This window comes from Ambystoma mexicanum, chromosome 11 (assembly GCF_040938575.1).
Source record: "Ambystoma mexicanum isolate Mex_15411 chromosome 11, UKY_AmexF1_1, whole genome shotgun sequence".
NCBI lineage: Eukaryota > Metazoa > Chordata > Amphibia > Caudata > Ambystomatidae > Ambystoma > Ambystoma mexicanum.
The window spans coordinates 1,002,608,199-1,002,631,978 of NC_090934.1; the positions used below are offsets into that span (position 1 = coordinate 1,002,608,199).

A 23,780-nucleotide genomic window follows, 5' to 3' on the forward strand; every position below is an offset into this window, starting at 1 on the left:
TTAGTTTGTTTCCCACTTAATATTAATACTCAGCATTTGCTCAGAATCATCTTGGTAGAGCTGGAGTTTGAAGTCTTTTAACCAGTTCTTGTAGCTATTGGTTGCAATCCGAGCTGCTTCGCTGTTTATGATAGAAGGGAAACGTCTGGCTTTTCTTTGGGCTCGTCTCATCGTGAGTCTTTTATCTCTGAGTGTTGGATTGTTATAGTGGTTGGTCTTCGCTTTCATACGGCTATCCAGATTTGGAACCTGGTATGGCTGTAGTAGTGGACAATAGTCCGTAAGGCTGGATGAAGTTTTTGAATTTTCCAGAACTTTGGCTTGACGGTACTATGTTGTTAATGTCGTGATGGTTGAGTTTTTCAATCTCAGGCGTGTGGAGTTCGCATAAGTCTCGTCATTAGTTGTTCTGAGGGCACTCAGACTCTCGTGGACTGGTAAACAGGGGGCTGACCACTTCAGTTGCAGGAGATTATGATCACTGTTAAGAGTGCGAATAACCTCAACCTGTAACCTGCATCAGATCATCTCTGGAAAGGTAGACATGGTCTAGAGTTGCATTTCCTCCGGCTAACTAACAGGTTTGGAGGATCAGATGGGTTACTTTTCCCAAGAAGTGGACATTGAAGGTCTGAGGTGGCCATCGAGTTCGCCCATTTCCTTCCTCTTTGTAAGGAGTTTTCTGTATTTATGGTGTTCGCTTTTGTTTGTGCATTTTCAGCACTTTTTTCCAAGATCTTGACGTTTAAATCTTCACAAATGATTGTGCTATCAATTGCATTGTTTGAGCTTTTTCCAGTATAGTTTCGATTTTTGATAGGAAATTGTCCATTGCACATTCTTTTGGGTTCCAGTACAAATTTATCAGGAAGTAGATTTTCTTTTGTTCACTAGTGCCTTGTGGGCTTGCGCTTCGTTGGATCAGTACTGCCAGAATGTGAGGCTCAGCCTTTATGACTCTATGAAACTGGAGGTTTGATCCGATTCGCCGTGCGGTTAAGAGTCCAGCTCTTAGTCGGCCTGTGGCTCCTCCTAGGGCTGGCGCGAAGGTGGTTACGTAGCCCTCGATCGTTGGGTTTTTTTGGATCCATGTTTCCAGGAGGCACCAGATATCATGCCAAGTTTACGTCTGAGGAGTTAGTCAGGTGAGTAAAGCCTCGGGTGTTCCAAGAGCCCAAGGTTAGGCCGGTGATATTTTCCATGTTAACTGACCGACTAAGAGTCCTTGTTAGTCGGTCTTCTGTTTGGTTGCTACTGTCTGTTTTGTGGAGAGCTTTGGGCAGCCACGCCCAACGGTTTGGATCTTCTTTGAGGTTGGTTCGATTCTGGTCACTAGTTGACTTCTCTGTTCCTTTGATTGTGGTGTCTTGTTCGATAGTTATGGTCCAGTTTTTCTGCGGACCTGGTGGAAGACTTTCCAATTCCAAAGAACTTTGGCGATGGCCCTTACTGTGTTTCCTCGGGGCGGGCCTAGGGTTGCACCCGGTCGAGGGTGTTAGGACTCGCTTGTACGAGCGCGGTGCTCCATCGGTATGCAAGTCGGATGGCTTTCTGGCTCGTGGTCTTCTTTCCAAATAGTCTGTTGGACGCTCCTTGTGCGTTTGACCTTCATTTGGCTCATAGTCTGTGAGATCGTATCCCAAGGATCTTAGTTTGTTTTTTGCCTTGGATAGAAGTGACTTAATTGGGTCCGACTGTATGTGAAGGTAGACGCTGTCCATTCGCCTTTTGTCTGCGAATTCCACTATCGTGATCTTTCTGATGGAGATTTTAATACTGGAACCAAGTGCACGATTTTTAGAATGGATTTTCTATTGAGTATAAAGGATGCGTCTTCTTTCCAGATACTTTTTAGACTAAAGGTACGGGTCTTGGTAGACCTGACTGATCGTCTTAAAAGTTCTCTTTTAGCTTGGCGTTCGTTGCTTTTTTTCCTAGATACGGTCACGCGCCTGGGGCTTCTGGGCCCTCTAGAGGTGGAGATCCTTTGTTTTCTTGATGTGGCCGCGGTTCTCGGTGTGTGGTATGGTTTGGGTATTCTTTTCGTGGTCGGCTCTCTCGATGTGTAGCACTTTTCCCTGTAATGACTTCTGTGAACTCTGGAACGCCAGTGAGTTTAGTTTTCAGTTGGTCGTTCGTACTTTGATTTATGAGGATCTCCTTTCGTTCGTGGGTCTGTTTGAAGCGCCGGGGTTGGACGTAAGCCGTAAGGAGGGCTTGTCCATTATTTTCGCTGGAGGATATTGGGACATTCTTGTCTTTGTTTTTGGCCAACAGTTTTGTTTCTTCTCTTCCAATGTTAGACAGATTGGACTTGTCTGCTCTGATGAGAGCAGATTTTTTAATTCTTGTTTTTGTATGAAGTCATAGTCGGCTGTACTTTGATAGGGGGGGTTGACGATCAGCCCTTTTCCTTTTTTGTGGTGGGTTCATATCGTCCTCCTCCCTGTCCTCCCAGGTTTTGGTCTCGTTCAGGGCCTCCTCCATCAGCTCCGCTTTCCGTTATTGATAAACTGGTGTCATCCACAACTTGGTTGCCCTTGTTTGTCACTCGAGAGGCCTTTGGTTGGGGAAGGAGGGTGAGATCGTTAAGTTTTGTCTCAAAAGGTAGACAAGTTTGTTTTAGTGAGGATGCCGGGCTGTCTTCACTTGTTTTTGTTCTGGGTACAGGCTTATTCGTCAACTCCTTGGGTGGCCAACTGTTTGGCACTGTCGTTTTGGATGGATTGATCGGAGGACTAAGTAGTGCATCCATTTTTCATTTGAGGTTTGGAACCAGTTTTCAAGTTGGTTTCTTCAGGCTGATTGTGGGCGGTGGCAAGGTCGAACTGTTCCGGGATGCCGCCTTTTTCTTTGGTGCTGATGGAATCGAGCTTAAGGCTACAACCTCAATTGTTTTTCTTGTATTCCTATTGAGCAAATTGATTTTTGTTTGATTAGGGCGGGCTATCGAAGTTTCTTTTGGTAAAGTTCCTGTGAATTGGAAGGTTTTGATGGGCAATTCTTCCGTTTGAACTTCGAGCACTTTGAGGTAGGACCTGGGTTTACAGTTTGTGAAGAGGCTTCACCCCTGCGTGAGTTGCTTGTATCTTTTGCAGTAATGTAACCTTCTATGAAGGATAGGCGCGTTTGCATAAATGCCATTAAGTTTACTTGGTCTTTGGCTGTGTCGTTTAGCGCTTCGCACAGCTTGGTGAAGGGAGCTAATGTGATGGTCAAGGATGACATGATGGCAAAGAGGTCTGTTTGTTTCCTATGTGGCAAAGTGGTAGACGGGTCTTCAGTGGGTCTGGGAGATGGTGGTTGATCAGCAGCGCATGTTCCTGATGAAGACCGGCCTGGACTACTGAGCTTATTGCCGGTAGAGGACCCCTCAATGGCGCTACAAGGAGGTGAGTTTCTTTTTGACACTTCTTGATTGGTTGAGTTTGGAAGTTCTTGGCCCGAGGGTTTTGTAACATTGAGACTCTTCGTTGGGGTTACCGAACCGCTTGGCACCAAGCTTTCAGCTTTCTTGTTTGGAGGTGATTCACGGTTGATTTGTATATGAGCAGTGGTGATTTTAATTGCATTTGGTATAGGTTTAGGTTTCAGTGCATTCAATGTTCCGTGGTCTGGCTGTCTTTCCCCTTTTAAGTGCCATCTTTTCAGAAACGTTAGTTTGCGCAAAGTCATTTTCGCTTTCTTGTATTAGGTCTAGGTGGGTTCCTTCTAGAAGCTCGGCATCCGATATCTCTGCTTTGTTGTTCCCTTGGGGCTGTTTTTTTTCGTCACGAAGTCAACTATGGATCCCGTCGCTGGCGTTTTTTGGGCCTGAGAGACGCCCTGGGGTGTTTTCTTTCATTGATAGTTTTTTTACTGAGTTGCTGCTTTGTGAGTTAGGAGCAGGGCTTTGTGTTATTTTGTGACTGGTGCTTCATGTTTCTAGCCATCATAGGTATAAGGCGACTTGCGACGACAGTTTGTCGGCGTGGAGTGTGACTCAGAAAAGTTAAGTCTTTGGGGATGATCTGAGTTTTGTGGACTTCACCCAATGCTTCCAGGTCGTCTTCAGAGAATTCTATTGAGAAATATGAGCAGTCCTCGGCTGCCTGGCCAATAACACTGGTGTTTAGAGGACTTGAAAGGTCTTTGTTTTTTTTTTCCCGGCTTGATGTATTTCAGCTTTGATGTCGTCTTTGTTGTGAGGGTCGGTTAGTTTAGCTGACTAAATGGTAATGACCAAAGGCGTGAGCAAAGTGGGAATTTTTTGCAGGGTGACACCAGCAAGGTGCACCCCTTGTGCTGCTGGGACCTTTAATGGCTCCCGGTCCTGGTTTTCCAGAGAGCCATAGCCCAGTTCTTGGTGTTGTTTCAGGGTGTTGTGCCCACGGTCCTCTGGGTCGCTCGTTGGGTCAGACTGTGTCTCAGTCTGAAGTTTCCTCGATGTTCAGCGAGGGCTGCGTCGGCTGCAGGGGCATCCCGACTAAACCGCTGCTCCGCCCCATGTTTTCCGACTCACTCTCTGCTGTGTGCACTTTGTCGGCCGTGATACTAGTCACCTCCGCGACGGGCTCCCGGCCGACGATGGCGCCCAGACAGAGAGGAGGGAGGCTCGGCGTCCAGGCGGGCGAACCTTGCGGATCCCGGATGGATGGGGCCGGCTCCTCGTTCTCACCCTCGCCTGTAGCCGCTCCCTCACTGACAGTATTACAGGCGTTAGGGTAAGTTGTTGGATTTGCCACAGGCAAATCCAGAGAATCGATGGGGCCCAATATGTTTACTGTCGGGAGGGGGTCGGCGGGTGAGATCTTTTCAGCCATAGAAGGAGGGTGCGTGGCTGCTTCAGACGCCACCGCTATCGTCGTAGACTGAACAGGCTGAACAGGTCCGAAGGAATTGACGCTTGAAGGGCTGCTAAGGAAGCTTCCTCCAAGCCGGTGGGGACTTCCCTACAGTCCAGTTTGATTTTACGGGCAGCCGACTGCTCCGTGGCTTTCATTGAATCAAAGTTTAAATAAGTTTTGTTTGACTTGTTGGAGGGTGCTTTTCTTGCACGGCTCATAGGCTTCAGGGTGCTCCGCCGCTCTAGGCTGCTGTCTTCGCTCTGAGTCCGTTGACTCCGAAGCCAGTGCCCCTCGGCGCGTGTTTCGCCAGCCGGCATCTCAGGCAGACCGCGGACTGACGTAGACTGCGATCACCTCAGCGAACTTTAATCAAACTGTTACGTAGCGCGCTTTATTTCTCTATGCAGTATGCGAATGTGGGTGTCTGAGGAAACAGTTGTTGTAATTTAGGGTCCATTTGTAGCCTCGACCATTGCTTCTGAAGGATCCTTTTTATTCTCCTGCTCTGTGTTGAGTGTGTAGTCACATAAACTAAAGAGTCGCCACTCTTGGGTGGCTTGGGGGTAAGAAGTGTTTCTCTATGGACCTGACTCTCTCCTAGATATCCTTGATCAATGCAGTGTCATAACCTCTTGCCTTGAATTTAGATTGCAGTGATACAGATTGTCGTGTGTAAAAAGCGTACCCACCCAGTCTGACAATCTATTAACCACAGCCACATTCCAGGAAAGTACTTGTGTTTGGTTTCCCATCATCTCCCTCAGGTTGTTGGCAAACAGAGGGCATTGGGGCTGGTGGTTCTCTGTCTGTACTAGCATGTCATTCAACCCCACATCATTCAATCCCATCCGCAGTTACTATTTCTGGTGCATATGCTACTCTGTGTCTACTAGTTAGACTTGCTGCTGTATTTTACAATGGGGCTCCTGGGCAGATGGAGACTGTTAATGGGCATGTAGGTTCTCGACTCAATAGATAAAAAAACACCTTCCAAGGGTTAAAGCTTTCAGTGTAATTTGATAGAAGTCCCTACCCCTCTTGGGCATCCTTCCGCGTTCACAGTACAGTATGTCTTCAAAAATTTGACTTTCATCCCCTCACATAGCGCAACCAATGTTTACATTTAACCAATGCGTCCTGTACTTCAAAATTATCTTCCCTTAAATTCGGGACGTCATACAAGTAGATGTCCCAACCTTTCAGTCTTGTAGGCAGCCCCCCAGATGCTACAGGGCATCCTATCCAGTGCATGGCCGTGCTTATGTAGGCCCATAGAGCTGTTCAGGACATGCATTGGGATTTTATTCCTGTAGATGAGGTCACTGGGTATTGCCGACACAGGTGATTGGGGGGGGGGGGACGAACGGGGTCCACCAATTCGTCCTTGAGTGGGATCCACACTTTTAAAACAGGGACCCCATATCTACCAGTCCTTTCAGTCAGGGTATCTCTAGGGATATTCCAGTTGGAGCAGGGATTATGCAAATTCTTATTTTCCCATCTCTCTGCACAAGTGGACGGGTAAATGGTCTACTTTTTGCCACAGGTGCGATCCTTTGTTCCCCCTTCAACTCCTGCCACGATAATCTGGGACAAACTTTCAGCCACACTTTTCAAATGATTTACTTCTTTGATCATGTCTGGCATAGCAGCCAGTAAATCATGTTGGCAGTTACAGGTTCTTACAGCAGGCTCGCCTCTAGTTGATATACTCCCCAGATTCTGGCGCCTCAGGGATGTGCCCCCTCATGCTGCTGGAATAATGGACGTTATTTTTGTTTTGGGTACCCCCCCCCAGCCCACCAACCCACCATGCTTTTTCCCCTGCTTTGGTCCAGGTAGGCAGATCATCCAGACAGGTTGCTTCCCCACTGAGACCATTAAAACGATTAGATGGGGTGGGGGAGGGCAAGGTTATCATAAGTAACTCCAGACTGCACTGGCCTACCCAGAACATCCGGTTGACTAGGCCAATCGCCTGTGCATAAACTGCCACATTTTAAGCTGGATCAAGGGATTACATAGGGGCCCTGCCACAGAATGTAGGGCTCCTTCTCCATCCTGCCTGTCACCCCCCACCCCGATCTTTTAGAGGGTCGGCGATCTCCCTTGTTTCTACACCATTCAACAGCCCATTAATTAAATGTTGCAGATGGGCCCTCTCCCCTGCCGACTTGTTTAACACTGGACAGTGATTGTCTATGTTGTACCATACATTTGGGAGGGGTAGTTCAGGACTTTAAATGCTTCAAGCGGGTCCCTATTTCTCTCATGACTCCTTGAAGTTGGCCCTCATGAAAACGCTGTAGCTGCAGGTTAAGCACCACTTCCTGTATCCTAGGAATCAGCCTGTATTGTTAGCAGTTGCATATCATTAGAACACTGCAGTTAGACCAGCATTTACCACAAACGTATCTTTAAAGGCACACAAAGTATTCCTCCACACCTCACTGAAAAGTTGTGTGCAGTGTAAAACAGAGGCATTTCAATGGGGGTAGAGTTATCTGACACTGATGGCCATAGGGACTGATCAATGCCCCCAAAACAGATGAGCTTGACAAGGCAAATATCAGTAAATATTTCACATGCCTGCAAAAGTCAGGAAAGGTTCAAAACAGCACATGGTGGGGTGGGATTCCTTCAATGTCTATGGAGGGAATTCAGCAAAAAGAAAATCTTTTCAAACAGTTACTGTACTATTTTGCCACCCTGCTTTCTTCCTGAGAATAGAGTCTTCCCAGAGAGACCACCATATTATAGCCTGGTTATAGATTGATCTTACTGGACACTAAACCTCGTGTCAGACACTCTAACACAGGGCTTTTGGTGTGTTCCTAACCGGAGTCAATTAGAATCTCACCTGGGAACTGAATTTCTTTGATGTGCCCCAGATTGGGATTCCTTGTGGGAATGTTTGGTAACTAACCAGGGAAAGTACAAAAATCACAAGGGTCCCTTACCTCGTCATTAGGTGGGAACTTTCGGTCTTGGTGGGTTTAATTTTCTTCAAGTAGAGAAACCTTTTACATGCTGATGTGCTTTTGAAAGTAGTATAAATGCCAAGTGCTAGCACACATTGTGAAGCTTGTTACCACCATGTTAGTGATGTCAGATGAAAGGCAACCTCTCATATTTCTTTTCACAATAGGTATTATTTCATCAAGCATGTTCCACCGCTGACCGAGGAGCAGTTGAATAGGAAGCCTGCACTGCCCCTAAAAACTCGAAGCACTCCAGAATTTTCTCTGGTTCTGGACCTGGTAAGCCCTTTGATGTATACATGAATGCGGTAAGTGGGTAAGATAACCAGTCCCAAGCCTTAATCCCCCATCTTGGGTTACTCCGCAAATAGGAGGGTGGTGGTCTAGTCAGTCATGTATTTAGTTGGTCTGCATAGTGAAACAGTTGAAGAACCGTGTTTCTAGGAGTGTATAAGCCTCCCTGAAAATTCTGTACCCCCTCACTATTTGGCGAGGGTTACAGAACTTTCAGGGATGCGTACATATTCATAGAAACTACTTTTTGTTTTTTAAAGTGCCCAACTCTTCCCAATATTGGGAGCCAAAAAAGCTTTGACCTGCCTTTCACTGTTGTATAGCCATTTCAAACAAGGCTAATTGCAGCCTACCTTGCTATAACGATGTTGGGTGCCCTGCCACACTGCCTGCTGTACTGGCACTGTCCATGTTTCTCATTCCTTGCATGTGCTGCACAACCAAATGTTTCTTGACTGGGGCTCCACAAACCCCTCTCCAATTGCACACTCTAAGACTCACATTGCCAAGGATATCTTGGTGTGCTTATGTACAAGCATTTTAAGTTTTAAAGCTCTTGTTTTTTTTAATAGGATGAAACGTTAGTTCATTGCAGCTTAAATGAACTTGAAGATGCAGCGCTAACATTTCCAGTCCTTTTCCAAGACGTCATTTACCAGGTACTTGGTTCTTTGTAAAAAGTGTTTACATCATGGCTACATTGGGGCAATGTGTGCAGCAGGAGCCTCTATGCTGAAGAAATTGAACTACATCTATAATAACACATTTAATATAGCCTTATAGAGGGCTCATTAATGGTAATGAATTTCAGAGGTCTATAAGGCTTATTGGCACATGGTGGTAATAGCAATACCTGTTTTGGAGTGAGTAAAGTAAATAGACAAAATGAGTAAGATTAAATGTGGTTTTATTTTGTCACATTTAAATAACATGATTGTGTTTATAACTTGAGCATTTTAATTGAAACTTGGTTGAACTGGAGCAGGTTTAATATGAGCATGCATTACATGCAGTGCACACGTACATTTTCGCCATAAGAAAGTGAAGGCATTTTCCAATGTTTATGCTTTCTCCTTCATGTTTTAAATGGCATGTTGCTGCAAAGAAATTCCACACAGGCAGTCTTTTTGAAAATCTTGCCTTTAAATTGCATTGTTTTCCTGTCTGTTTCTGTAGAAAGAATGTTCAGATTACATCGATTGCAATCTATAGATTGGCTGAGAGTTCAATAACTATCTCCACATGCTAATATGGATTAATGGGGCGTGAGCTCGTACTTTGGTTTTCTGGTGTGTAGGCCTGTAACTTTACCTTTGAGGTATGCAGACCATAAGGCACCGCTCACAGGAAGCTATTTTAATGTATATAAAGGCCGTATGACTGACTGTGCAGCCACCAAAACTGGTGAGGCATTGCCTACCTCCCCTCCCCCCCTCAACCCTCTTACTAACAATTCTTCTTGGAGAGCAGCCTGTGGCCTGTTTGATTCCAGCCTCTGTCGCAAGAGTTCCCTCATTGGTTACCATATGACCACATTTTTAAAATAGATTTTCAGAACAAGCCCAGAGGAAGGGTTCTAAGAGGCCACTTTATTGCGAACATGGAAAGGAAACCTGGATCTGAGAGCCGACGCGAAGGGACACGAGTTTACTAAAGACTGCGGTATCAAAACGGAGGTGGGATTATCTCGTGCAAAGGAGGAATAAGGAGAAAGTGACACGATGCCTACCTTGCCTTGCTTTTCGATTCAGTTTGGATTGCCTTTGCTCTGTTTGACCCTGACCAGTTGAAGTATTTTTGCCTCACATCTGTACTGAACTTGCCCGACCTAGTTTCTGTTTCATGTTCTGTTTGGATTGATACCCTGTACATCACGCATGGACTAGAGACTTCCTGGGTGCGTGCTACTCTTTTGCCCTAGGCGTCTGCGTGAAGTCTGGTACCAGTGGCCCGTCGGGACTAGAGACTGGTGCCACCTGAGGCTAGGCGTCCTTGTGCCGGCGGTGTTAGTCGTGTTCCTAAGGATTCCATTGCCACGGATTCTGGCCCACTGGATTAAGAACTCCACACACTACTGGTTCTTACCATACCTCTGTGAACCGGGCCACACGCAGAAGGAGCGGAGTTGGGAGCTGAGTTCAGGGGCAGTCTGCCGCAGTCCCCACAGCATTCTGCAGCCGGCCGACGTCCTTTTGCGGAAGTCTCACTTATCAGCCCAACCCCACCGCGGAGCGGTGAGCGGAGTTGGGAGCTGAGTTCAGGAGCAGTCTGCCACAGTCCGCTGCAGACTCGTAGCAAGACTTTAATGGAGCCCGAAGTGCGCCCCAGGGCGAAATCGGTCAGGAAACAAAGTACGGCTAGCGCCCACTCCACACTCCCCGCACAATCCAGCAAAACGAAGAGCGATTATGTGAAGACGTGCTAAGAAAGCCTAAATATGTCAACCAAGCCTACAACAGAAACCGGGGTGATCCCAAGGATGACAATCTACTTGCCCTATGCTGCAAGCAATGGAGAAACAACCTCATGCGCTCGCTGATTCTCCAAACCAAAGAGAAATAAGAAAAAGCGCAGGCAGCCTCACCGAGACCAGCAAGGACCTTTTGCCCGCAACACCGGCTGCGCTGTCAGACCACTCCCACGTGCCCAGGTCGGAGGACCGTGAAAGAAAGACAGACGAGTCCAGAATACTGGCTAACGAGCCTTCCCTGCTCCTGCCGGTAGCCGCGAGCAATCCACCACCCGCCACTATGGCGAACGCCCTCGGTGCAGGTGCGGTCCGAGGACGGCTCCTGCCCGAGGCCGACTGGAATGCGGGTGACGGGGCGGGGCACAGCGCAGTGATCAAAGGACCGCTTTACCAATACAGAGACGAAAGTCTGGGGCCCGAAAAAGAAGACAGAGTACAGGAAGTACAAGGGTCATTGCCCCCGCGAGTCAGGGGTGAAGAAATCCTACTCATCGAGCTCCCCTCTCCAGTTAAACCTGCAGGAGGGCCAAAGAGTTGCAGCACCCTGAGTCAAAAAGAGGAAACCTTCTCCTACGAAAGTAATGGAAAAATCGCAAACCCTGTCCTGAAACTGCACAGCACAGACAAACCTCGAACGGGCCAAACAACAAAAGCTCTGTTTCACCGGCCGGATAAGTCAATGACCCCATTGTACAGCCTGTACAACTGCTAGTCATCTCGCCCCTGATACAGACAAAGCTACTGACCAGGCCTAAGGAGCAGGCCACTAACCCGCCCAACAACTGTGTGACCACAAGCGCGTTGATAGAAGAGATTTCTCATCCAGAGTCATCGATCGAATCGGAACACTCCGCTAATAACTCTGATGAAGAACAGTCAAAGTCAACATCAAAAGGTTCAAAGACAAAGGGAAAGCAAACGAAAACAAAAAAAGACGCTAAACTGACGAAAGCAAAAAAGCCAATACCAAATAAAAGTTCGAGAAAGGTGGTGAATGAACCGAAGCCTACTCCTAACGAGTACGAACTGGTTAAAGTGATCAAAAGAAGGAGAAAGCCCAACAACACGTTACCAAACCCCTTTCTCTCATGCCCCTTAAAAGCCTTCTTTACACAGCAATATAAAAGAAAACGGACCACAGAACTTGAAGTCTCCGATGCGGAGATGCTGGAAATAACACTCGACCAACCCTCTTGTAATAAGCAGAAAATCACGGATTCGATCTGGACGCAAAAAACTGTACCAGCGGGACCAGATACTGTTCCCTCGGCAACGCTGGAAAAAAACACCCAAGGCCAAAACAGTAACAAATTTGACATAATGGATGACAATGCCCTGGCTCAGAGCGAAAGACAACCAAACAATGAACTACTGACAAAAAAAACGAATGTTATTCTAGAAGCAATACAACCTCAACCTACAGCACATCCAGTACCAGAAAAGCCTGCAGAGAAAGCCCAAGCAACGGAAACGATTACCCAGCCTCCAAGCCCAAATAACGTCCCAGGTCAAAGCTCCCCAAAAACGTTAATGAGCAAAGATATGAATGGACTAAACCACACCTGGCGATGGGCACTCTAAAGTTGCTGCCATCAACGACTTCGGACGGAGAGGCGTTACAGCATGGCCTCGAATTCCCAAAACAAAGACTTTCAAAAAGCCACAAAACGGCAGACCACGACCTGAGTGTGTCGACGGAACATCCAAATCATGAGCCAATGATAACACAAAAAAAGGCCTGACATTACCTACTCCACGCCGAAAAATCGTTGCCTCAGCGACATAGCATCGGTAATGCAGAAAGCAAGTTCCAACGAGAAACCAGACATTATCACAATCATGTCAGCAATGTCAGTGGTATTAGCCCCCTTCTGCCAATTATGAGGCAATAAAAGAAGAGATTTGTGACAATACGGCAATCCTGACTAACATGACTGCAAACATTTCTCACGTTGATAGCGATCTAACGACGATGGAAGACGTGATAAATGGGCAAGTACAAACAAACATAAGAATTGAAGAGTTGGGAAAAAAGATCACCAACTTGGAACAGCTACTTGTCGCTCCGCCCAAGTCAAAAGACAAGCCGCCAATAACACTTTCGGATCAGGACCAGTTGTCAAAAAAAACATATCTAACATGAAAATTCCGCCAAAAACAAAGCCAAGATAAAATGGTCCAAAATAAAAACAGAGACCAGGAGAAAACAAGGGCGGAAACGACACTCTATATTTCCACCCAAGGAACCGACAATAAAACGGAAGAAATCATTGTAATCAGCTCGCCAAGAACAGAAGAGTTCATGCTAGACAGTCCTAATGAACCTATCACATGAGTCACAAAGTCTCAAGCAGCATAGAAGACCTCACGCCCCCAAAAGAAAAGTCACCCAAAAGTGACGACCGCACTAAAGCTGTGAAAGAGAAGGCTCCCCTAGAATCAAACACCGGAGCACCACAAACAAAACATGCAAAGACGCCCAGGGATAGGGAACAAAACGTAGACAACAAACATGAAAAAACGACTCCACGGAAAACCAGATGGAGAAGCAGGACAGAGTTCCGAAAACAACCCGCCTCTTCAAACTCGAACAACTAGAAAGGGACAAAGAGTACCTCATTCTAAACCGTCCACCGTCATCCAGTTAATGAGGAAAACCAAATCCCTAAGAAACATCGGAACCGAAGATTTAAAGCGAGTAGAGCCCTACCACAGCGGAACCGTAGCTAAAACATACCTACACGTAAAAGCAGAAGCCATTGAAAATATCGATAACCAAGCTTTTAAAGAAATCGAGCAGATGAGTTTCTCTCTAACGGAATTTAAATCCTCAGGCAAACAGAGAGGTGAGAAAAACCGGACACAAGACCACAAGAACGAATAAGGTCTGAAAACTCGCGACACGAAAGGCACTACATCCCCGATACGTCGAGTCACCAAAGTAAAGAATCAACTTACTCGTATTCACCCAAACAATATGATCAGCAGAACTCCAAAGATAAAGAACCTTCTGGAAACTCAAATGCAAAGGATTAGCAAACAATCGCTGGAAATAGCAAGACAGACATTCACGAAACACCTGGTCGTGTCTACTCAAAATAAAACTACTAGACCATAAGAAAGACCACGCTCCACTCAACCGACCGACCATACTCCAGATAATGCACCGAGCCAAAACGTTAAGGCACCTGAAAACAGAAGACATCAAACTAGTAGAGCCATATCACAGCAACAAAAGAGCAAAAGCCTTTATCCACATAGAATCAGAGTGTGGGAAAAAAATCAATTTGCAAGCGTTCCAAGAATTAAGAGATGGGCCTTCTTTTGACAGAAATAAAAAAACAGGAAAGTCATAAAACCGAAATCTACCCGACACCCAAGAAATCTCAAGAAAATCCCAAGGAACATGACCAAACCCGAGGTAAAAGCCCGATCAAGAACGAGCACCATCGCTATCCACGAGTGGAGGCATCTGTGAAGCTTGAGATCAAATGCACCGGAAAATCTTGTGAATTGGGCAAACCACAAGGCCCCTGGAGCTGGCTGAGATCAACGTGGAACGCTAGGAACAGCAAATAGCAACGACCTGGGCCGGCCCTCACAAACAGCAACGCTTCTCCATTTTAAATGGGAACGGCCCACCAACGAGCTTATATGCCTGGGATCCTGGAATATCCGAGGCCACGCACACCTTACACAGCCAAGCGATGCGTACCTCGGTAGCTTTGACATATTACGTTTACAAGAAACATGGTTGATGGCCAAACCTTCAATAGATGGCTTCACAGTCCACATCTCTCCAGCAGTAAATGGTCTGCTGGGCAGACCATCAGCGGGCCTTTTGACGGCAATCAAAATGGGACTGTGCCTGGAAGAACCAAAAAAGTGGAAAGGAGTATGAAATGTTGGTGACTCGGACTACCTGGCCCCGACGGGCCCCCAAACAGAACGGAGGCCATAGTATCAGGCTAGCCATCAATTGTTACTGGAATCCCCAGCGGATGTCTACTGAAACGTTTTGCTCAAAGATGGGCAACACGATCGACGAGCATTATGAGGACTTCGACGAGATTGAAATCATCATATGCGGAGACCTAAACGCAAGCTGTAGTCGCCTCCAACAGACAATGCAAGCCAGCAATAAGCACCAGACAATTTCAGACCCCACCAGGAAACGAGGAAAAGCCTGGCAGGAGCTAATTGCAGGAAGAAACATGCAAAATATTGACACCTTGTTCCCATACCAAACATTCATCCCATCCTGGGAAGGTGGAACATCGAGCGCAACACTAGACCACATATATATCTCGTCTGGTCTAATCAAATACATGATGAACTTCCATGTTGTAAAAACCAACAGCGACCACAACCTGTTAACTTGCTCCTGGCAGGTATTGAAAAGCAAAACAATAAATATACCCTTTAGAAACAGAATCCAACACTCCGAGATCACGACTAAGGCTAACGAAACACGACATCTTGAAAATCAGGCTCGAATGGGAAAAGAAAGTGTTCCAACACGAAAAACATAAAGGAAAGACCAGACTACACACCGCTTCTACTACTCTACACCAAACCGTTGAAGAATAATAACAAAACAGTCCAACCGCCCCACGCTTTCGACAAAAGTGGTCGAACAAAGAAAAACGAGCTGCCGTCTGAAAAGAAGAGCAAAAAAATCTAACACCATAGAAGATTGGGAGATCTGGAACCAGGTGAAGAAAAGGTATCGCAACTGGTTAAGACAACACGGGGCGCTGCAATATCAACATGACGCAGAGGACATGATGGAAAAACTTGCTTCTAAAAAATCGAGCGAATTCTGGTCCCTGATAAAAGTCAGCCCACACACAGAATGAGCAAATATGTAACTCAGTCGATGAGAAAAAATGGATATCCTACCTAACGGCGGAATTTGAAGAGGTAAAAGATTTGCAACCCCAGGCTCCAGGAAAAGAGAACAGAAGGTGGGTAAACCTAACTGACCAAAACGACATAGAAGCAAAAATCAAGAAACTAAAATCTTCCAGAGCTCCCGGCCCCGATGGCCTGACAAATATGACACTTAAACAATTTCCCAAGCAGTGGTCAGGGATGATCAGCAAAATCTTTGCCGAATGCGAGAACAAACAACAAATCCCAGAGTCCTGGTTGAAAGCAATAATCGTGCCCATTTACAAAAAAGGTTGCCGCGAAGATCCGGCTAATTACAGGCCAATCGCTTTACTCAACGTTATTGGCAAGATCTACGCTTCCCTTCTTTTGGACCACTTTAGAGCATGGGGAAAAAGCGGCCCATCGAAAGATAACCTTCAAACAAGTTTCCAAAAAAAATGGATCCACCTCGCTTGATATCATGATCATCAACATCTTAAAGGCAAAGGTGAAAGAAGGGGCACCAAACATGCACTTGGCGTTCATTGGCCTATCCAAGGCCTTTGCCAAAATTGACCGTAACACGCTGTGGACCAAACTAGAGACCTGGAAGTGCCCCAAATCAGTTCTGGACCCGATCAAAGCACTCCACTCAGAAAACACTAAGAGTGAAACTAAGTCAGCAAGGAACCCTCTCTGAAGCGATCAAGGTAAACCGTGGGGTTAAACAAGGTTGCCCCCTCGCACCAGCTCTTCATCTCGTTCCTAGGCAACCTCCAACACTCTGAGAATGAAGTCAGGTGCTTCCCGTCAAAAATCGGCAAAACATCTATACCGAGACTGTTATACGCAGATATTATCTTAATCGATCAGACCAGAATTGGCCTACAGCGAAAACTAAACAATTTGGCTAAATACATCGCCCAAAACCACCTCGTAATCAACAAAAACAAAAACAAAGTCCTGACGATCGAGAAAGCGCCTAACAAGCAATCAAAACAACCAGCATGGTATCTGGAAAATGCAAAAATTGAATCAGTAAAATCTATCGGATACCTTGGCGTTGACCTGGATAGCTCGAGTACATCTTTGACGATGCAAAAAACGCTATGGGACAAAGCCAAAAGACTAACAGCACAAATGCGCCACATCGACAAAAAATTCGGCAAGTTTTCCCTGATCCCGGCCATAAATTTCTACAAAGGCAAAGTGGTGCCAGCCTAGACTTATTGAATGGAAGTCTCACTCTGCATTCCACCCAAAATCTGGACCAGATTAGAAGGGCTTATCTGGAAGGCAGTTTTAGGAATTCCCAAATCAACATCTATGGCGGCAATCGGGAGAGAGTTAGGCCTAGTATCCCTCGAAGCCATGGTAGACCAAGCCGCTGTGAGCTTCTTCAGGAAAACCATCCTAGACGAGCCTTTGCCTGCCTTCACCATCATCAAAGATGAGATCGACAACGCAAAATGCATAGCCCTGAAAAGATGGACGGAAAAGAGAAGAGAAAAACTCCAGGAAATAGCGTGTTCTGAAAGAGCTCAAAGAAAATCCTGACGGAATCAAGGAAAAAATGGTAATGATGGACTGGATACGAACTCTCGGACTCGCTACAAATAACACACTCTTCACACACCTTCCGCCGACTTTCAACAAAGTAAAATCTCTGATTAAATACTGCAGAAAATTTCCCGACAAAAGAAAAAGAACTGCTCATGAAGGCAAGACTAAACTTACTACCGACTCAAGAAATTTTGAGGCGCCCTAGATAAAAGTGTCGCCTATGCAAAAACACAGAGAACATGGAAACGCTGAAACACCTAATAAGTGTCATAACAAACGGAACAGCCCACCTGCTACCATTGATTGAAAACCCATGGATTTTCCAAGAAAATGAATTATGGAACCGATTAATATTGTGATTCCACTAGGTGGTCGGTGGCAATGGGAAACTTAAATGAGATAACCTTCAAACAGATAGGTGACAGACCTCCACCCACATAAATGGTCTCGCTAACGGGGTCTACACTCGGTGACAAAGGCAGAACATTGATGAAACCAGAAATGACACGAGGAACTTTAAATCTTGTCTTAAAATCACGAAGAGACGACAGAGGTTCGAAATTCCAGTAAAGCACCAAAGCTTTCGATAAATTTATCAGGGTTTCCCTGAACAAAAATACATAAAAAAATTAAAAAAAGGAAACCTGGATCTAGCTAAAGGCTGTGCAGGAAGGCTTGGACACTGGGGATGTAGGGCTCGTATGAGTGGTACAGTGAGATGGAGCAATCAAATTACAAAGTAATTCTACATGTATTTTATTTATTAGGCCTTAAACACGCTATGCAATGAAAAAGCGGGTGATCAAATGTGTGCACATATATATAATAACTTGACTTCCAAAAAGGACATTAGATACTCGGTTAAAAACCGTTAGGAAATGTATGTAGTAACAAAAGTGACGATAAAAAGTAATAGAAGCAATACGTTATTTATTTCAGGTTAGAATGATGTAACATGTCAGCCCTGTTGACAGATTCTGAGAAGCCAGCCTATTCTGCTGAAAAGGGAAAGGCACTGTCTAGCAAGACTCCAAGATAGTGTGACTGAGCAGTAAGGCTTGGACTAAACTCACAGAACACTCTCAATACAAGTTAAGCAGAATGTTCACTAATGCAATTCTCCAGCATGGGGTCTGGCATGGATTCACATGCTCATGAACATTTCCAGTCAGCTGGGATTCCTCGGTAAAGAGAAAATCTGTTTCAGGTTCGTTTCCGAACTGCATTTCTACTATTAACCAATCACTGGTCTCTGGGACATACTGCCCCCAGCCAATGACTGCCCTCTACTTAAGCCCCTCCTTTGGCAGCCATCTTCAGATTTTTAACGCACGTAAAAGTGTTGGGAGTCCTCGTGCTGTAGCTCTCAAGCTTTTACTGCGTATTGCGTTTTTTCAAAGAGTTTACTCTTATTTATTCGGTCAATTCGAGCCTCAAGCTCCACCGATTCTTCTGCCGATCAACAGGGACCTATTTCGGAATTTTCTACACCCCTCAAGGGTGGATTTTCGTCGAATTGCACTTTTTGGAAGATTCCAGAAGACCTCGAGGCCTACCCCGATTCGGACATTGCTCAGGACAAAGGAAATTCAACGCCTACTGGATCCAAACGGTTTAGGAACTGCCCAGGATGTGAACTGCAGAACGTTTTTTAGGACGAGCACTCACTGTGCCTCTATTGCCTACACATCGCACGTGGAGGACTGTGCGTTCTGCAAGAACATGTCCGTCCGGACCATGAAGGACCATCGTAAACGACTCGCTGACTGGCTGGAGGCGAAGAGCCGAACAGCAGATAAGAAGTCCTAGCAGTCTTCCAAGACCTTTGAGGGCGCTCTGGCAATGGGGGCCCAACAAAAGGCTAAGCACCACGAGTCTGCGGGCACTGGGAGCGCCGTTGGTTCGGGCTCCTCGGCTGCCAGGTAGGCCGTGATGTCAGACACCATCATCCACGAGCCAACGCTCTGGCTTGGTGAAAAGTAAGTCTGAGAACCCAGGTAAGCTTCGGGAGAAGCTACGATCGATCCCGACGGAGAAAGCCTAGGAGTGGGGGCACAAGGCGGTGACCCTCCCCCCTAAGGTGAAGGCCTTGGACGTGCCCAAGTGTCATGATGCCTACCCCCGGAGCACCAGGCCAGGCCCAGCACCCTTGGGAGCAGGCATCATGCCCCTGGGTAAAAGCCCAGCGGCCCCTTACAGGGGCTCTTTGGACTCTGTCCTGGCGCCTTTGGCGCCAGGCTCATGTTGAACATCAGGCCTGGCGCCATAGGCGCCAGGCTCATAAAGGAAGGTGTTTTGTGCACTTACGTGATGCAGACCATGCTGCAAGATTCAGGCCTCCCTGAGACCTGAAAGGGACTATTTTTTCATTGGGACTATTTTGCCTCTCGGGCGTGGCCAGGGAAGGATACTTACCTGGAACTACTTGCGTGGCTATTTAAGCCACGCCCAGACAGTAGCTCACGCTTCGCGGCGTTCTGCATCCAAGCAGCTGAACGCTCACCGTGTCTGCTCCTGCATCTGGTCTCCAGCCACGCCCGCCTCGATCCTGGAACACCTGTAAGGAGAGAAGAGAAAGGTGAAAACCAAGGATTTTATCAAACTTCTTACCTGCATCCGGAACCTTCACGCTAGCGTTCCTGAGAAAAGACTCATTTAAAAGCACGGCGTTGCTCGCTGCAGCGCCACGCTTCACTCACCTGTCCTCTGGAGTTCTTCTGGCTCCACCGCGACTGTCTGCACCGGTCGCCACATCTCTGCGCCTAGGGGAGAGAAGAAGAGACAAAAGGTGAGCAGAAGGAACATATGAGGGAAGCCTAATTTTCCGGCATAACACTTACCGGTCTTCTGTTGGTGAACCATTCCTCATTTCGGGTCGGCGCCGCTTCGTTGGCAGGTACCGCACCCCGGCCCCTGTGGGGAAAGGACAAAAGACATTACTGGAGGAATATAAAGACATTAAGAGGGATCGCCCCCATCGCTAACTCACCTGAGTTTACCATCGGCAATTCAATCCCTCAACGCATCACCTTCATTCTGCACCTGAAATAAAGGACAGATCACAGGTTAGGAAGGCAACAGAAAAGGAGGCTCAACACTTGAACTTTTGTAATCTTCATACTTAGCGTTCCGCTCGGAAAAGTCAAGTGGATTTTGCCAGCGCCATTCTGAAAACCAGTGAAGTAACTGGACAAACATGCGCCCCTGCACCAGAAGCAGGATGGAGAGTTCATCCTTTCAAACCATAAGGTGAGCTTCAACCAGGGATTTCGGAGGAAGTTGGAGAAGAACGAAGGCGGGAAGGGGGGAGCAAGGACACTATTCTGCAGACTGTTAATCCCCTTTCTCATCTGCAGAAGGATATTCCTACGGGCCAGACGAGCAAGATTTGAGGGTCCTGTTCAGTCGGTGTTCCGAGTTCTGCGCATCACGCTCGAAGAGGCCACAGCAACCCAGACTAGACCAGCGCCTCCGTGGGAGTCAGGTGAGCGTTACACCAAGGTCGTGAAGGCCCTGATTCACCCGTCGAAGGCCTCGATTCAAGGAGTCGTTGCGGCCCGGGCGAAGCCTGCGGAGGCTACCCCAGTGGGGACTACTTGTGGGCCTAGAGGTTCCCTGCCACCCCGGAGGGAAACCTCTTTACAGCCTATCGAAGACCCTTGTGAAACCCCATACGAGAGAGAGGGAGCACGGTAGCCCTAAAAGACAGATACCACTTCCGAAGATGAGCTGGCTGGCATCAAAGCTATCCTGGACAGGAAGTTTGAGGAGGTCAGGACCTACATGAAGGATCCCAATGAGGCGGAGGTAGAGAGCAACGGTGGAGCCGACTGGCCGTGGAGGAAACTGAGGGGGGACCACGCCCCAGCCGTCGCTCCCGTCGCAACCGATGCCTGCGCCACAGGACAATTCAGGAGCAATCTTGATGGCTTTGCAAACCCTGTGTACGGAGATGAGGACAAGGTTGCCCTTACGCCCAGCGGATGATCCAGCTCACCGTCGGGGAGCCCACAGAGCAAGCGGAGGAGAGTCCATCCTCCCCCCCCCCTCCCTTCCAGCCTTTACCCCAATCCCCCTTTCCGAGGGACAAGACCTGGACAGAGACGGCAACGGAATGGACCTCCCGCCCAGACCCCCCCCACCTCCCCCCCAACGAAATTAGCTCCTTTCACGCCATGATCGCCAGGGCATCGGAGCTTTTCCAGCAGTGCCCCGAGCAACAAAAGAAAGGTGGATTTCTTTACCAACGACAGGAAGCCAATAGGAAAACCGTACTCTCGGTCCTACTGTTGGACGACGTATGGGACGAAGGACTGTCCCTTCTGAAGAACCCTTCCACGGCCCCTGCGAGGAGAGACCGGTACAAGAAGTACCAGGTCCTGGATTCCGCGCCTATGTGCCTCGGGGCACAACCGACCCCAGATTCTGTAGTCTCCGCGGCAGTCGAGAAGAAAGCAGCAGGGGCGATGGTGTCATCTTCCACTTCCCCGCCGAACAGCGAGGGAAAGAAGCTAGACGCCATGGGACGTTGAGTAATCTCGTCAGCAGTGACGACCATTAAGGTGGCCAAAGCCATCTCGATCGTGGCCCGCAATGATGGGGAGCTGTGGTTCAAGATTGGCCCTATCCTGGACTTCCTCCCGGACGACAAGAGGACGGAGGCCCTGGAAATCCTGCAAGAAGGCGAGGTGGCGTCGGATCACGCCATCACTGTAGCTACGGACATCGGCGATACCGGTTTTTGTCAGATGGGCAAGAGCGTTTGCCTACGCCGGCACGGTTGGCTAGGGGCCACCGACTTCCGTCAGGATGTGCAGGCCAGGCTACTGGACATGCCCTTCGACGGAAACAACCTGTTCAGGAAAGCGGTGGAAGAGTCGCTACAGGCCATCAAAGCGGACACCGAGACGGCCCGTGCCCTAGGCACTCCAACGACAGCCGTCCTTTCGGAACCCCCGGAGGCAAATCCCAAGGTGCCTCCAAAGGATTCGGTAGCAGTTTGTCGTACCGCCAAGCTGCCCGTTCCTCGTCGCAGGAAACTTATAGGCTGCAGCAAGGCCGGTGGATACCGTCGTTGCCAAGGAGCCCAAGGTGGCAAGGCCTCACCGAAACGGGACTAAACCGGCCGTGACATCGGGCCCCCACCTAAGCACCCCGATGGGAGGCTGGCTTGCAAACTTCATCGGCATGTGGGAGTCCATCTCCGCCGACCGTTTGGTGCTGGATGCCCTGGCCCACGGGCACAGTCTGGAGTTCCAAAGGAAATGCCCCTGTTTCCCACCTGTGGCCAGGAAGGGAAAACGCATTCCACAGCTGCTTCTGGAGGTACGAGCCATGCTGAGAAATCGCGCGATAGAACTTGTCCCAAAGAGACGCCGGGGCTCTGGAGTATACTCGCGGTACTTCCTCATCCGAAACAAGACTGGTGGCCCATCCCGGACCTTCAGCGCCTCAACAAATGCATCAAAGCCCAGAAGTTCCGGATGGTTACCCTTCAGCACGTGCTGGGACAGCTGGAGGAAGGAGACTTGAAGGATGCCTACTTTCACATCCCCATACACAAAGGGCATCGTAAGTTCCTATGTTTCGTGGTCCAAGGGCGGCACTACCAGTTCAAGGCCTTGCCCTTCGGGTTGAAGTCTGCTCCCAGAGTCTTTACTAAGTGCCTGCCACTGGGGTGGCGTGGCTGTGCCTGCAGAGGATCCACGTATACCCCTACCTGGAAGATATGCTCATCCAAGCAAAGCCAAAAGAACTCGCCGTCGACCAGACAGCGAAGACCGTCCGAGAATCCCAGTTTCCATGAGCAGGCAATCAACTTTGCAAAGTCCCACTTGGTACTGTCGCAGGACGCCCTGTTTCTGGGAGCCAGACTCTACACAGTGGCACGGTTGGCCTCCCCGTCGGAGGAAAGGACGAGGGTTATCCTGGGCAAGGTACAACAGCTCTTGACCATGGAAGTGGCCACGGTGAGGGCCATCAAGTCCCTGCTCTGCTTGATGTCATTGTGCATCTACCTCGTGTGTCTGTGCAGGTTGTGGATGCGGCCACTGCAGGAGTTACTCGACGCCCGTTGGATGCAAGTGGCGGGAAGCTTCGAACAAGATCCTACTCAACGACTTTCCGTCAAACGATACGGTGGTGGGGCACCCGCACGCATCTCGCGGCGGGCATGGACTTCCAGACCCCAGCGCGCCAGGAAACTGACGACGGACCCCTCCCTGGAGGAATGGGGAGCGCACACCAGAGATCTCCACGCAAGAGGCCTTTGGCTCCCAGAGGAGAGGTCCCTGCACATCAACGTCCTGGAGCTCCGGGCCGTGTTCTGGGCCCTCGGGTCTTTCCTTCCGTCCCTCAAGGGCAAGGTGGTAAGGGTCTTCACTGACAGCACCACCACGATGTTGTACATCCGAAAGCAGGGGGGGTACCAGATCCCCAGCCCTATCCAGGGAAGCGCAGGATCTGTGGCACTGGGCGGTCACCCAGGGGATTTTCCTGGTACCTTTTCATCTGGTGCTCCTGCCACGAGTAGGAACTTCGGTGGGATCAAGTGGATATTCTATTCCGACGGTGGGGTGGTCCCCAGATCGATCTGTTCGCGACGGTGACGAACACCAAGTGCTGGAGGTTCACCAGCAGGTTTCATCAGTCAACTCAGTCCCGGTGCAGGATGATCCTTGTGGCACCGGCGTGGCCGAGGCAGATATGGTTCCCGGACCTTCTGGACATGTCAGCGTCCCCCCGCCCCCAGTCAAACTGCCGACGGACGCA

The 23,780-nt window shown here is 48.3% G+C and overlaps 1 protein-coding gene across 2 annotated transcripts in view; it reads left to right on the forward strand.

Annotated features, from left to right (window-relative positions):
• CTDSPL2 (CTD small phosphatase like 2) overlaps nucleotides 1-23,780 on the forward strand; it is an 896,843-nt gene that overhangs the window by 562,363 nt on the left and 310,700 nt on the right. For both annotated transcript variants that reach the window (XM_069624195.1, XM_069624196.1), the window contains 2 exons: nucleotides 7,975-8,086; nucleotides 8,674-8,760. In XM_069624195.1, the coding sequence (XP_069480296.1) occupies nucleotides 7,975-8,086; nucleotides 8,674-8,760 (199 nt within the window). The remainder of the gene's footprint in view (nucleotides 1-7,974; nucleotides 8,087-8,673; nucleotides 8,761-23,780) is intronic.